Source organism: Chiloscyllium plagiosum, chromosome 10 (genome assembly GCF_004010195.1).
Source record: "Chiloscyllium plagiosum isolate BGI_BamShark_2017 chromosome 10, ASM401019v2, whole genome shotgun sequence".
Classification (NCBI taxonomy): domain Eukaryota; kingdom Metazoa; phylum Chordata; class Chondrichthyes; order Orectolobiformes; family Hemiscylliidae; genus Chiloscyllium; species Chiloscyllium plagiosum.
This window is the reverse complement of record NC_057719.1, coordinates 78,761,874-78,776,412: the sequence shown is the minus strand read 5'-3', so window position 1 is coordinate 78,776,412 and position 14,539 is coordinate 78,761,874. Positions and strand designations below refer to the sequence as shown.

The following is a 14,539-nucleotide window of genomic DNA, read 5'->3' as shown; positions in this document are numbered from 1 at the left end:
TTCACCAGTTTGTTCATCCCCCCTCCCCCCACCTTGTCTCAGCCGGATCCCTCCAGCCCGGCACCGCCTTCCTGACCTGCTGTCTTCTTCTTGACCTCTCCGCCTCCACCCTACTTCGACCTATCACCCTCACCTTGACCTCTTTCCACCTATCACATTTCCAACTCCCCTCCTCCAAGTCCCTCCTCCCTACCTTTTATCTTCTCCTGCTGAACACTCTCTGCTCATTCCTCAAGAAGGGCCTGTGCCCGAAACGTCGAATCTCCTGTTCCCTGGATGCTGCCTGACCTGCTGTGCTGTTCCAGCAATAAAGTTTCATCCTTGGGTAGGAAGCATTACTCTGACCTTCAGTCTTCTACATAGATCAGACCCATATAACAGTGGTCTAACTTAATGATTCTCCCTTAGTTTTTGGGAAGTTTGTCCTGTATTTCTGAAAACTTGGACAGGTGAGGGCTTGGCAGGATTGTCCTCAATAGCCTTCTAAATATGACCTCTATCGGGTGACAGTAAGCCCATAACCACAGATGTCGCTATTGGGTGCAGCTTGTTCATGAGTGCCCCACTTTGACACCCTGCATTTCATGGCAAGTGCTTTAAAGATTAATAAGGTAGCTGACTGAGTGGTAGTGAACTGTCAATCACCTGAAGTCTGACTAGGGCCCCAACAGGTGTTGATTGCTAATGAAGCTTAACCAGTTTGAGTCACCTCAGCTTGATTTAAGGAAGGGATTGTTGGAAGTGCACCATCAGTAAGCTTTGTGCATGAGCAGATGGGAGAGGGTACTATCTTTTCACGTTTAATCATGTTTGCATTTTTCATTTTTGTTAAATATGAGACTGTTGCCTCTGGGATGGTGTGGTAGAACTGTCGCATTGTATATCCTCCTTTTGGTACACATGTCCCTAAAAGGTCAGCCTGCAAAGTGTGACCCATTGTCAGATATGATTGCTTCAGGAACATAGAATAGACTGAATAATGGCTGGAACCTTATGTTTTTTGCTAAGTATGAATTGTTTTGGTTTTTTTGGATTTCTGCTACGAGGTCTGATGAGCTGTTTCACTGTACCCTACCAAACTCACCTTATCAACTACTTATCCTGCTCCCATGGCATATCTGATATCCAATTCTAACTCTATTATACTGCACACCATTCCCAGAACACTCAGTGGACATCTGGTGGAAGGCAGAGATTCTGTGTGGCCCCAGCCTTTAAGAGGCTGCTGTGCACTCAGACATGCACTAACATTCCAAAGCCACCCTGCTCAGTCAAGATATTCCCAGACGATGTCGGAGAATGGAAAAAATGGCGTTTCCCTGGCAGGAGATACTGGTTGAGGAGGAGATGTGGTGGTGGAATGGAGAACAGTCTTCTTTGTAAAAAACAGCCAGGTGAGGCCATTCCTCCAGAGCCTGGTGTCTGAGTCGACACCCAGGTCAGTGCAGGAATAGCCAGCAATGCCATTCAATGAGATTATGGTTGATCTGATAACCCTCAGTTCTATTTCTTAGCTTTTTCTCCATAAACCTTGAATTCCTTACTAATTAAAAATCTGTCTACCTCATCATTCCATGTTTAAATAACTGAATTACACCTGTCTCAGACTATTTGATCCAAATGTAGGAGTTCATTCCTGTGAATATGGGAATCAATTTCTCAAATGTTGGGAATTTTGTGTGGGCATCTCTTTAGAGAAATGTTCAGACACCTTGGATCCAAATATACTCTGCCATCTTTCATTAGCATGACATTATATTGTACAGCGTGTGTGCTAATGTATACAACAGATTATATGGCTTACATTTACACTTCTCTTATATGTGAACACTGAATTTTCTGGGTGGGTTTATTGTCATATTTGCATTTTCCTTGAGGTGCAATACAGAATCACATTTGACGGTTCCTCTGGCATTGAATCTTTCTGGGTATATTTATTGTATGTCACGGGCAAACTCAATGTAGATGCTCTTGGCCTATTCTTCTGCAATTAATATCTTGGTGATTTTTGAATAGTCGTAATGTTGAGTTCCACACATGCTGGCAGTCCTGCTATGGCTGATCCACTAGTGTCCAAATATTTGTGGTTTCCATGCAGAACTGCCTTCACTGCAGTTCATTGTTAATGTACCAATACTAGGGATGGGTGTCCCATGATGTTTGGTCAATTTTGCTGTTGTAGCTTGTACCATTGACTTCTAATGATCGAGATACACATCATACTGATGTGTCTGATTGATAGGATATTTGCACTAGCTCTTTTTGGTCTTCAATGTGTACTTCCCAATTTTATTCAGGCATGTGATATTAACAGTGAGAAAAGTTTCTAATTGTGTGGACGAAGCCTGACGATGTGTTACAATCACATGGAAAACCTGTTTGCCTTCTCTCCACTCTGTACCTTCACGCTGGTCTGCCCTGCTGCAAACTGTGTCAGTGCTTGCTCTTATGAAGGTGTCTGGTGCCCTCCCTGCTGTTGGTGCCAGTATGTTACTTATGATTTTTTTTTATTTGGTTGTGTTCATTTGTAGCCTCTGGTTGAATCTTTGGAAAAGGATTTCTTGCAAAGGTGAGTCCAGCATCCTTTTACACTGCACGACTTGCAAAGATTTTGGAATGCAGGACAGCTTTGCAGTCGTTGCAACTGATTGCACCTCCCAGACAACTGTTTGTTTTCTGTGTCCTGAATACTGTGGCAATACTGATACCTGCACCTATTGCTTGCAGATATCATTATCTGGCTACAGCGGCTTTATATTTTAGCAATATGTTCAATACTCCCTTTAATTCTTTGTTTCAGGGCATGAACCATTGATATCCATGCACAGCACTGATTTCCAAAACTGGACATCAATACATCGGCACACCAATCATCAAACTTGAAGGAACTTCAGAGTGACTTTCAGCTGCACAGCTTCGAAGGAACACTAAATGTGTCAATATATTGATTTTTTCTTTTTCTCCAAGAGGTCTTTTTGGAAAGCATCAGTATGCATTGAAGCAATAAGCAAATCCATTATCTGCTCAGACAACAAAGTCTCTCAGAAATCGCAGTCTTGGCTCTATAACTTTTAAGAAATATAAATTCAAATAGGTCATCTGTGACCCTCTAATTCATGATGGGTCTTCATTTTCCTGATGTTCTCTGTCCCTGGTAGAAAGCTTCAGGTGGGACCCAGGGAGATAGTGAGGAAAGAGATCAATTTGACACTTGAGAAAATAAGTAAGTCCAACAGTCAGGGCAGGCAGGAATAAAGCAGAGAACAAGGTAGAACTGATAAATTAAACTGCATTTACTGCAATGCAAGAGGTCTAACAGGGAAGGCAGATGAGCTCAGGGCATGGTTAGGAACATGGGACTGGGATATCATAGCAATTACAGAAACATGGCTCAGGGATGGTCAGGATACAAATGCGACAGGAAGGATAGAAAGGGAGGCAAGAGAGGAGGGGGAGTGGCGTTTTTGGTAAGGGATAGCTTTACAGCTGTACTGAGAGAGGATATTCCTGGAATACATCCAGGGAAGTTATTTGAGTTGAACTGAGAAATAAGAAACGGATGATCGCCTTATTGGGATTGTATTATAAACCCCTAATAGTCAGAAGGAAATTGAGAAACAAATTTGTAAGGAGATCTCAGTTATCTGTAAGAATAATAGGGTGGTTATGGGAGGGAATTTTAACTTTCCAGACATAGACTGGGACTGCCTTAGTGTTAAGAGTTTAGATGGAGAGGAATTTGTTAAGTGTGTACAAGAAAATTTTCTGATTCGGTATGTGGATGTACCTACTAGAAAAGGTGCAAAGTTTGACCTACTCTTGGGAAATAAGACAGGGCAGGTGACTGAGGTGTCAGTGGGGAAGCACTCTGGCACCAGCGACCATAATTCTATTAGTTTTAAAATAATGATGGAAAAGGATAGACCAGATCTAAAAGGTGAAGTTCTAAATTGAAGGAAGGCTAATTTTGATGGCATTAGCTAAGAACTTTCAAAATCTGATTCGGGGCAGATGTTCTCGGGTGAAGGGAGAGCTGGAAAATGGGAAGCCTTCAGAAATGAGATAACGAGAGTCCAGAGTCATTACATTCCTGTTAGGGTGAAAGGAAAGACTGGTAGTTGTAGGGAATACTGGATGACGAAAGAAAATGAGGGTTTGGTTAAGAAAAAGAAGGAAGCATATGTCAGGTATAGACAAGATAGATTGAGTGAATCCTGAGAGTATACTTAAGAGGGAAATCAGGAGGGCAAAAATGGGACATGAAATAGCTTTGGCAAATGGAGAATCCAAAGGGTTTTTACAAATACATTAAGGACAAAAGGGTAACTAGGGAGAGAATAGGGCCCCTCAAAGATCAGCAAGGTAACATTTATGTGGAGCTGCAGGAGATACTAAGAGTATTTTGCATCAGTGTTCATGGAAAAGGACATGGAAGATATAGAATGTAGAGAAATAGATGGTGACATCTTGAAAAGGAGGAGGAAGTGTTGGATGTTTTGAAACACATAAAAGTGGGTAAATCCCCAGGACCTGATCAGGTGTACACTATAACTCTGTGGGAAACCAAAGAAGTGATTGCTGGGGCCCTTGAAGACATATTTGTATCATCGATAGCCACAGGTGAGATGATAGAATACAGGAGTTTGTCTAATGTGATGTCACTATTTAAGAAGGGTGGTAAGGACAAGCCAGGGAGCTGTGGACCAGTGAGCCTCACCTCGGTGGTGGGCAAGTTGTTGGAGGGAATCCTGAGGGACAGGATGTACATGTATTTGGAAATGCAGGGACTCATTGGGATAGTGAACATGGCTTTGTGCGTGGGAAATCATGTCTCATGAACTTGATTGAGTTTTTTTGAAGAAGTAACAAAGAGGATTGATGAGGGCAGAGTGGTGGACGTGATCCATGTGGAGGCGGAGGTGGGTACTGCAGATGCTGGAGATTAGAATCCAGATTAGAGTGGTGCTGAAAAAGCACAGCAGGTCAGGCAGCATTCTAGGAGCAGGAAAATCAATGTTTTGGGCAAAAGTCCTTCATCAGGAACCATATGATCTATATGAACTTTAGTCAGGCGTTCGACAAGGTTCCTCATGGGAGACTGGTCGGCAAGGTTAGATCTCATGGAATACAGGGAGAACTAGCCATTTGGATACAGAATTGGCTCAAAGGTAGAAGACAGAGGGTGGTGGCGGATGGTTGTTTTTCAGATAGGAGGCCTGTGACCAGTGGAGTGCCACAAGGAAGAGTGCTAAGTCCACTGCTTTTCATCATTTATAGAAAAGATTCTGATATGAGCATAAGAGGTATATTTAATAAGTTTGCAATGACACCAAAATTGGAGGTGTAGTAGACAGCAAAGAAGGTTACCTCAGATTACAATGGGATCTTGATGAGATAGGTCAATGGGCTGAAGGGTGGCAGATGTAGTTTAATTTAGATAAATGCGAGGTGCTCAATTTTGGGAAAGCAAATCTTAGCAGGACTTATACACTAGTAAGGTCCTAGGGAATGTTGCTGAACAAAGACCTTGGAATGCAGGTTCATAGCTCCTTGAAAGTGGAGTCGCAGGTAGATAGGATAGTGAAGGAGGCGTTTGGTATGTTTTCCTTTCTTGGTCAGAGTATTGAGTACAGGAGTTGGGAGGTCATGTTGTGGCTATACAGGACATTGGTCAGGCCACTGTTGGAATATTGCGTGCAATTCTGGTCTCCTCCCTGCTGGAAGGATGTTGTGAAACTTGAAAGGGTTCAGAAAAGATTTACAAGGATGCTGCCAGGGTTGGAGGGTTTGAGGTATAGGGAGAGGTTGAATAGGTTGGGGCTGTTTTCCCTGGAGGGTCGGAGGTTGAAGGGTGACTTGACAGAGGTTTATAAAATCATGACGGGCATGGATATGATAAATAGACAAAGTTTTTTCCCTGGAGTGGGGGAGTCTACAACTAGAGGTCATAGGTTTAGGGTGAGAGGGGAAAGATATAAAAGTGACTTATTGGGCGACTATTTTACACAGAGAGTGGTACGTGAATGGAATGAGCTGCCAGAGGAAGTGGTGGAGGCTAGTACAATTGCAACATTTAAAAGGGTATATGAATAGGAAGGGTTTAGATGGGTATATGAATAGGAAGTGTTTGGAGAGATATGGGCCGGGTGCTGGGAGGTGGGACTAGATTGGGTTGGCAAATCTGCTCAGCATGGATGAATAGGACCGAAGGGTCTGTTTCTGAGTTGTATATCTCTGACTACTCCATGTAGAGCTTCAGAAGTGGAACTGCTGTGTCTTGATTTTTATTTCATCCTTCTGCAGATCCTATAGCAGTAACACAACAGAATGCATTCTTTCCCTTAGGATCTTTAGGAAACTTTATTTACTGTGAGTCTGATCTGAATGTGATTTGTGGTCTTCAGTATTACTGAAGCCACTTGATAGTTAAAGTCACTTTGTAGCTGGGGAATTGAAAGGAAGAATACATTAAAACTGCCAGCCAAGCAAAGTACTAATATTTCATTTAAGTTGCTGTTTTCATTAACTATGAATAAAGTTTCAGTTAAATAACTGCACTGTAAAATAGTCCTCAAATCAATATTCTTTAAAAGCAATTATTAACTGCCATACAATGTTTTAGGTCAATATTCATAATGGAAATGTGATACTATACCAAAAGGGATGGGTTAGCTCAGTTGGCTGGACGGCTGGTTTGCGATGCAAAGTAATGCCAACAGTGTGGGTTCAATTTCCATACTGAATGAGGTCACCATGAAGGCCCAATCTTCTCAACCTCAGCTGAGGAGTAGTGACCCTCAGGTAAACCACTTTCAGTGGTTAATTAGAGAGAAGCCCAATTTGTCATTCAGTTGAATACAGTTTAATATGTTCACAGTTGATGTTAAGAGCACACTCCTGGAGATTTCCCTCACTGCTGCTTCTGCTGAAGGATTCTTGTGATGGGCAGAATGTTCTGCAATAATAACTATCTGGTAAGCTGACAAATACTCTATTTCTACTCAGCTTGCAGCTTTTCGCATGGATCATTACATGGAATGATTTTATTTTTAACAGTTTGAAGCACAGAGGTCTTGAGACACTCTGAAACAATGCACATTCAAATGTCATTGTTAAGATGCACTGAGCTGCCAAAGTCCATGGTGTGAGAGGGAGACGCCATCATTTCCACAGTGGTGATGACCGATGTCTGCACCAGAAAAAAAACCAACTGCTATTCCCTCTACATACATTGTGAAGGGCAGAAAGTCAATGTGCTGCTGCTGATGGGAAAGAGAAGACTGAGCAACCTTCCCACTAATTTACTATTATAGTTACAGACTATAACTATAATATAATACTTAAGTACATGGGCCCCTTACACTTTTTTTATGCCTGGCTCCACACCCTGCTAAGTTAAAGGGACTGTCTTGTGCTTGGCAGATGTGGGACTCGCTAGGTTGCGGGAAGACTGCAGAGTTTAAGACGGGGCGCTTGAAATAAATCTTCCCCTACCCAGAGGTTGCTCCTGCATCCCATTCCGTGAGGCTAAATCCAAACAAATTTCCTAATTTAAAAATTCAATCCATATCATAGGTTCCAGATATGACACTGGCCTTGATGGGACAAGGCAGATTAGCCCCTAGTCTTGCTCTTACTCTGATGTGGAGGTTCCAGTGTTGGACTGGGGTGGACAAAGTCAGAAGTCATACGACACCAGGTTACAGTCCAACAGGTTTATTTGAAATCACAAGCTTTCAGAGCGCTGCTCATTCTTCAGCTGACAAGGAGCAGCATTCTGAAAGCTTGTGATTTCAAATAAACCTGTTTGATTATAACCTGGTGTTGTGTGATTTCTGACTTTGCTCTTATTAGCTGAAAGACCAGGGATGTGGAATCTCCTGGTCTTGTCAAGGTAGATTGAATGGAGTTGATGGGAATGCATCAAAGAGACAATGGAATAAACACTGGAATAGTGTTCAACATTGACAGGCAAACATTTTTAATGTTTAAAGTGTCTTAGAGAAGGGTGTGCTGATTCTAGAGAAGATGAGATGCTTACTCACCTGAAATCTGTAGAATGTACCATCATCCTTTAATGTCAGCACGTGGTCTGAGATTGGGAACAGGTACCCTTGTGCAGCGATGAGACTTCCTAAGTGTATTGCTTCACCTGTGAAAAAAGGAATGAAACAATTATAATTTGAGCAATCACTGTCTTACCATGATTGAGTTTTACCCAAGGGCTTTCTAATTTCTGACCCACTCCTTCTACCTATTTATTGCATTTGGAGATTTCTCATTATCGAAAAGCACATTCGCTTGTTTGTGCAACAGAGTCTGCAATGGTTGGTTCTCAAAGTCCTTCCAAAGTGCAAGTTAGCAAATACATCAAGGTGTACATTGGTTTTCTGTATGGATATGTGAGATTCTAATGAAACAATTGTCGCTTCGAGAAAAAGGCAATACTCTATTGTAATTTTCCAATTTATTTCCCCCACTTACAACAACTGACTAGGATGGGACTTCAATCCAAACTGTCAGTCTTTCATTAACAAGCAAGGAAGGGGAGTGTGGATGCTATCAAATTTGAAAGGAGTATAAGGAGATGACTATTAAATGTTATAGATTTGTATAGCAAGAGCTGAAGACTCTGATAGGTCAGTGATTAGCACAGAATGGTTTACAAGAGAGAACTGTGAGATAAGTTATTCATTTTATAATATCCAAGATCATCAAAATATTCAAGCATATAATAGGTCCTCTGCACACCCTTGTTTTAAGCCAATATTGCAACTTGCACATTGAGGTACTGGTCTGATGTGTCTAAGGCTGTGGGTGCCTGCACTTACACTGTCCTTGCACATGCAGCTTGCTCCTGATCTCTAATTAGGCTATAGGGAGGATGTTGTGAAACTTGAAAAAGTTCAGAGAAGATTTACAAGGAGGGTTTAAGCTATAGGGAGAGGTTGAATAGGCTGGGGCTTTTTCCATGGAGCATGGGAGGCTGAGGAGTGACCCTGTAGAGATTTTTAAAGTCATGATAAGCATGAATGTAAATGGATAAGGATTTTTACCTGGGGTGGGGAAGTCAAAAACAAGAAGGCATAGGTTTCAGGTGAGAGGGGAAAAGGACTCTTTTAAAACAGGCAACTTTTTCACAGAGGATGGTGTGTGTATGGAATGATCTGCCACAGGAAGTGGTGGAGCTGGTACAATTACAACATTTAAAATGCATAGAGTCATTAAGATGTACAGCACGGAAACAGACCCTTGAGCCATGTTGACAGGTAAATGAATAGGAAGGGTTTAGAGGGATATGGGCCAAATGCTGGCACATGGGACTAGATTAGGTTAGGATATCTGGCTGGCATGGATGAATAGAACCAAAGGGTCTGCTTCTGTACTAATTATCTCTATGATTCCAGGGTTCCTCATCTCAGTTTGTGCAGTAACATTCCTTTACTTATATCAGCACATAGTAGGTTTTAAATTACAGCTCTCCAATGCTGTACTTTCAGGCTTCTCTCTTCACATGCTCATTCTCGACTGGTGACCTATCGCTCACTGCTAGCAGTCATGTGATCAGTCGCATCATCATAATTTACATGAATCTCATTGTACCGCAGTTAACAAAATGTCATACCCTCTTTCCAGGGACTCTGCTGAACATCCTTGAACAAACTAATTTGATTTCTCAAGAAGGAAGAATTTTCCCATCAGAAAGGATTCATGAATTGATTCATTCAACTTATTCACTCATTTATACCTGCTTTTTCCAGCATTACCTCTTGACTCTTCAACCTAATGTGTCAAGTTCAGAGTTAATTCCAATCATCAGCAAAACTACAGAAATACAATTTGAGGGCTCAGCTTCCTAATCTTCCATCATTTTGCATATCCATGGCCCTGTATTGTGAAAATTTTGTATGCATTTATACAATGCAGTATGTCAGCAATAAGGGGGAAATCTATCTTGGGTAAGTAGCCAATGTTCAAGCAGCAAATCAAGTTACGACAAAAGCAGAAGTTGCTGGAAAAGCTCAGCAGGTCTAGCAGCATCTGTGAAGCAAAATCGGAGTTAACGTTTCGGGTCCAGTGACGCTTCCTCAAGTCAAGTAGCAAGCATGCTAAGGTTGTAATTTAGCACAGTAAGTTAATCAATTCTATCTGCCCGAATTACATGCTGCACGTCCCAGAATCAGGATTAGGATTAAAATGACCATTCCAAGCTGAGCCACACTGCGCCCGGTCAAGGGGAGATTATTGTTTCAGTACCTAATTGGAGATTGTATTGTGATATAGTTCTATGCCCACAAGCAACTGTATTGAGAGTACCACCAGTATTATACACCATCCCTGTAGGCACAGGCTTTGATTTGAAACAGCAGAGGTGACTGTGAGCTTCATAAGGGTGAGGTGGTCAGAAGTCTACTTTTTGGCTTCCTGCCCAGCCAAAAAGCAACAACAGTTGAAAGAACTCTCCGAATTGGAGAGGGTTCAGAAAATATTTACCAGGACGGTGCCGGTACTGGAGGATTTGACTTATAAGGATAGGTTGGGACGTTTTTTTTACTGGAGTGTAGGAGGTTGAGAGTTGACTATATAAAGGTTTATAATATCTTCAGGGGCAAAGAGAGGGTGGATAGCAAAGGTCTTTTCCCTAGGTTCGGGGAGTTCAAAACCAGGGGGTATATTTTTAAGGTGAGATTTAAGTGGGACCTGAGGGAGCAACGTTTTCATACTGAGTCATAGAGTCATAGAGATGTACAGCATGGAAACAGACCCTTCAGTCCAATCCGTCCATGCTGACCAGATATCCCAACCCAATGTAGTCCCACTTGCCAGCACCTGGCCCATATCCCTCCAAACTCTTCCTATTCATATACCCATCCAAACACCTCTTAAAATGTCGCAATTGTACCAGCCTCCACCACTTCCTCTGGCAGCTCATTCCATACACTTACCACCCTCTGTGTGAAAAGGTTGCCCCTTAGGTCTCTTTTATATCTTTCTCCTCTCACCCTAACCTATGCCCTCTAGTTCTGGACTCCCCGACCCCAGGGACATTTGGCCATTTACCTTATCAATGCCCCTCATAATTTTGTAAACTTCTATAAGGTCACCCCTCAGCCTCCGACGCTCCAGGGAAAACAGCCCCAGCCTGTTCAGCCTTTCCTTATAGTACAAATCCTCCAACCCTGGCAACATCCTTGTAAATCTTTTATGAACTCTTTCAAGTTTCACAACATCTTTCCGATAGGGGGAAGGAGACCAGAATTGCTCGCAATATTCCAACAGTGGCCTAACCAATGTCCTGTACAGCCGCAACATGACCTCCCAACTCCTGTACTTAGTACTCTGACCAATAAAAGAAAGCATAACAACCTTCTTCACTATCCTATCTACCTGCGACTCCACTTTCAAGGAGCTATGAGCCTGCACTCCAAGGTCTCTTTGTTCAGCAACACTCCCTAGGACCTTACCATTAAGTGTATAAGTCCTGCTAAGATTTGCTTTCCCAAAATGCAGCACCTCGAATTTATCTGAATTAAACTCCATCTGCCACTTCTCAGCCCATTGGTCCACCTGGTCCAGATCCTGTTGTAATCTGAGGTAACCTTCTTCGCTATCCACTACACCAATTTTGGTGTCATCTGCAAAACCTACTAACAGTACCTCTTCTGCTCGCATCCAAATCATTTATGTAAATGACAAAAAGTAGAGGGTGGTTCATGTGTGGAATGAACTGCCAGAGGACATGATAGGTGGAATTAGAATGACAAAATTTACAAGACATTTGATTAGGTACATGATTAGGCAAGAATCAGAGGGATATGGGCCAAATGCAGGGGTGGCATGGTGGCTCAGTGGTTAGCACTGCTGCCTCACAACGCCAGGGTCCCAGGTTCGATTCCAGCCTTGGGTGATTGTCTGTGTGGAGTTTGCACATTCTCCCCGTGTCTGCATAGGTTTCCTCTGGGTGCTCCGGTTTCCTCCTACATTCCAAAGATATGCAGGTCAGGTGAATTGGCTATAGTTGTTAGGTACATTAGTCGGGTGGGGGGGTTTGGGTTATTCCTTGGAGGGGCAGTGTGGACTTGTTGGGCCGAAGGACCTTGCTCAGCATGGATGAGTTGGGCCGAAGGGTCCGTTTCTCTGCTGAATGACTCTACGACCGAAGGGGAAAATATGTTCATCGAGAAAGTGAATGGAGTCTGTTATAATCAGTAGCGTGACTTGTTTTGTTATTCTCTGCTGTCACATGTTATGAGTGAAATTCGCTGGAAACCGTGTTCAACTGCTAAACCAAAGTGTGTACATCGCTTTGCTTCACAGTTGGCACCTGCCTGCTCCCAGGTCTACACGGCTCTATAATTCTCACAATCCTGCATCCGCATTCACCACCATGGCTGTCCTGTTGTCAGAGATTTGACAGGCTTTTGCAAAAGCAATCACAAGATAACTTCTTCAAATTAAGACTGCAGTTTTTTTTAAATTAAACTCATAATCGCCAGTATTTCATTACCTTGATCTTCAATGTTCAGGCTTTTCATCAACCACTGCACAATGTCAGCACCTGAAATGGAAAGGCAAAAGAAAGCAAGTGATTGAACTGCATATCTCGGGCAAGTGCACTATTATTAACAAGTCTATCAAAAGTGAATCATCTGGGAGCTTTGATAGAAATTATTTTTGCTCAGAGTCTGAGAATAGGCCATGTTCCAAGTTAGAAAGTAACACCCACACAATTTAAATCAAAGTCAAACATATCTGTGCTATTAAACCAACAAATACCACAAGAGTATGGAAATCTCATGAGGAAAATACAATCAAGCCCAGCATCACTATTTTACAATGCTGTTTTAAATCAGCTTCCATGGCTTAACATTGAGCTGTGAGGGAAATTACATGCTCGGAATAATTTAAGGCTTCACAGTTTCTTACCCATTTGTTTTCTTCAAAAGTACAAATTAGAACAATGACTATTGGGTGAAAGGGTTTTGGCAGTGTGCCTATTAGACATGAATCTCTGGCTGTAATTTAACATATGGGAGCAGGCATGTTCGTTAGAGAGTGTCCACTGCTGAGATGGCTCACTGCCTCACAATTGGTCTCATTTCACTACAATGGTAATCTGTTTATTCTTGGAAAGTAGAAGAATTGTACTTGAGGGCATGTTTGAGTTTATTGTCCCCACATGGAATTACTGAATTGGTTTTATTTGAGACTGGATATCCCTCAAGGACATCTGAGGTGATTGTTTACAGAATGCTCACTCTTGCTGTGAAATCTTGACTGACAGCACCACAAAAGGGCAATGTGATGGCTCAGCAGTTAGCACTGCTGCCTCAGAGTGCCAGGCACTCATCCTTGGGTGACCGTCTGTGTGACGTTTGCGCATTCTGCATGATTGTTCTCCGCTGCTCCAGTTTCCTCCCACAGTCCAGAGATGTGCAGGCTAGGTGCATTAGCTATGGGAAATGCAGGGTTACAGGGTAGTGTAGCAGAGTTGGGTCAGGGTGGGCTGCTGTTCAGAGGGTTGGTGTGGACTTGATGGGCTGAATAGCCTGCTTCCACACTGTGGGGATTCTATGATTCTAAACATTCAGGAGAGTGTTTATCCCAAAGTTTCAAATTGGTGTGATGGGTGCTAGAAGCAGACAGTCTTACAATTTATCCTTGACCTTTTTTTTGGGACCCATGTAGTTAGATGATTGTCATTCCAAAAGTCTGTACTAGAGTTAAATCTCTTTGCAGAAAGCAAAAGACAGAATTCAAGTCCATTGTATAACCAAGTCCTCCATTCTATCACTAAAACATTACTCAGAGTTTTAAGAAGTTTTCAACTTTTCCCCAATTTTGGCCAGTGCACAACTGAGGTGTACTGATCAAAATATGCCCAGTATTGATAATTGCTGAATTCATTAATTGCAGCGCATGTTCGAGATTCAGGGGGAACAATTCAGAGTTTCTGCACTGAGACTGGAATAGCAGGAAGGAGACTGATAGTTGAGTGGGAGGAACCAGATCGGATTTGCACAGCAGGATTGGGACTAAATTAGAGCTCAAGGAATAAAAGGGACATCTGAAATGTAGATACAACATTGGCTGAGAGATAGGAAACACAGTGTAATGGTTAATGGATATTTTTCAAGCTGGAGGAAGAGTTCTTCAGGGTCCAGTGTTGTTACACTTGCTTTTCCTGGCATCTACCTTAATGATCTTGGCCTTGGCATATAGGTGATACGTTCAAAGTTTGTGGATTGTACGAAACTTAGGAGCATTGTCAACAGTAGGACACTATAGGGATATTGACAAAATGGTGGAGTGGGCAGATAGGTAGCAAAAGAAATTCAATGTGAAGAAGTTGAGGTAATGCATCTTGGTCAGAAGAATATGGACAGACAGCATACACTAAAGGCGAAAGTGAGGACAGCAGATGCGGGAGATCAGTGTCAAGATTAGAGTGGTGCTGGAAAAGCACAGCAGGTCAGGCAGCATCGAAGGAGCAGGAAAATCAACATTTCGGGCAGGAACCTTTCATCAGGAGTGAGGC

At 42.4% G+C, this 14,539-nt stretch overlaps 1 protein-coding gene across 2 annotated transcripts in view; it reads right to left on the bottom strand.

The window, feature by feature from the left end:
* Positions 1–14,539, bottom strand: part of LOC122553806 (regulator of G-protein signaling 6-like) — a 603,213-nt gene that overhangs the window by 79,983 nt on the left and 508,691 nt on the right. For both annotated transcript variants that reach the window (XM_043698155.1, XM_043698156.1), the window contains exons 4-5: positions 12,509–12,559; positions 8,046–8,152 (exon numbers count right to left, since the gene is read on the bottom strand). In XM_043698155.1, the coding sequence (XP_043554090.1) occupies positions 8,046–8,152; positions 12,509–12,559 (158 nt within the window). The remainder of the gene's footprint in view (positions 1–8,045; positions 8,153–12,508; positions 12,560–14,539) is intronic.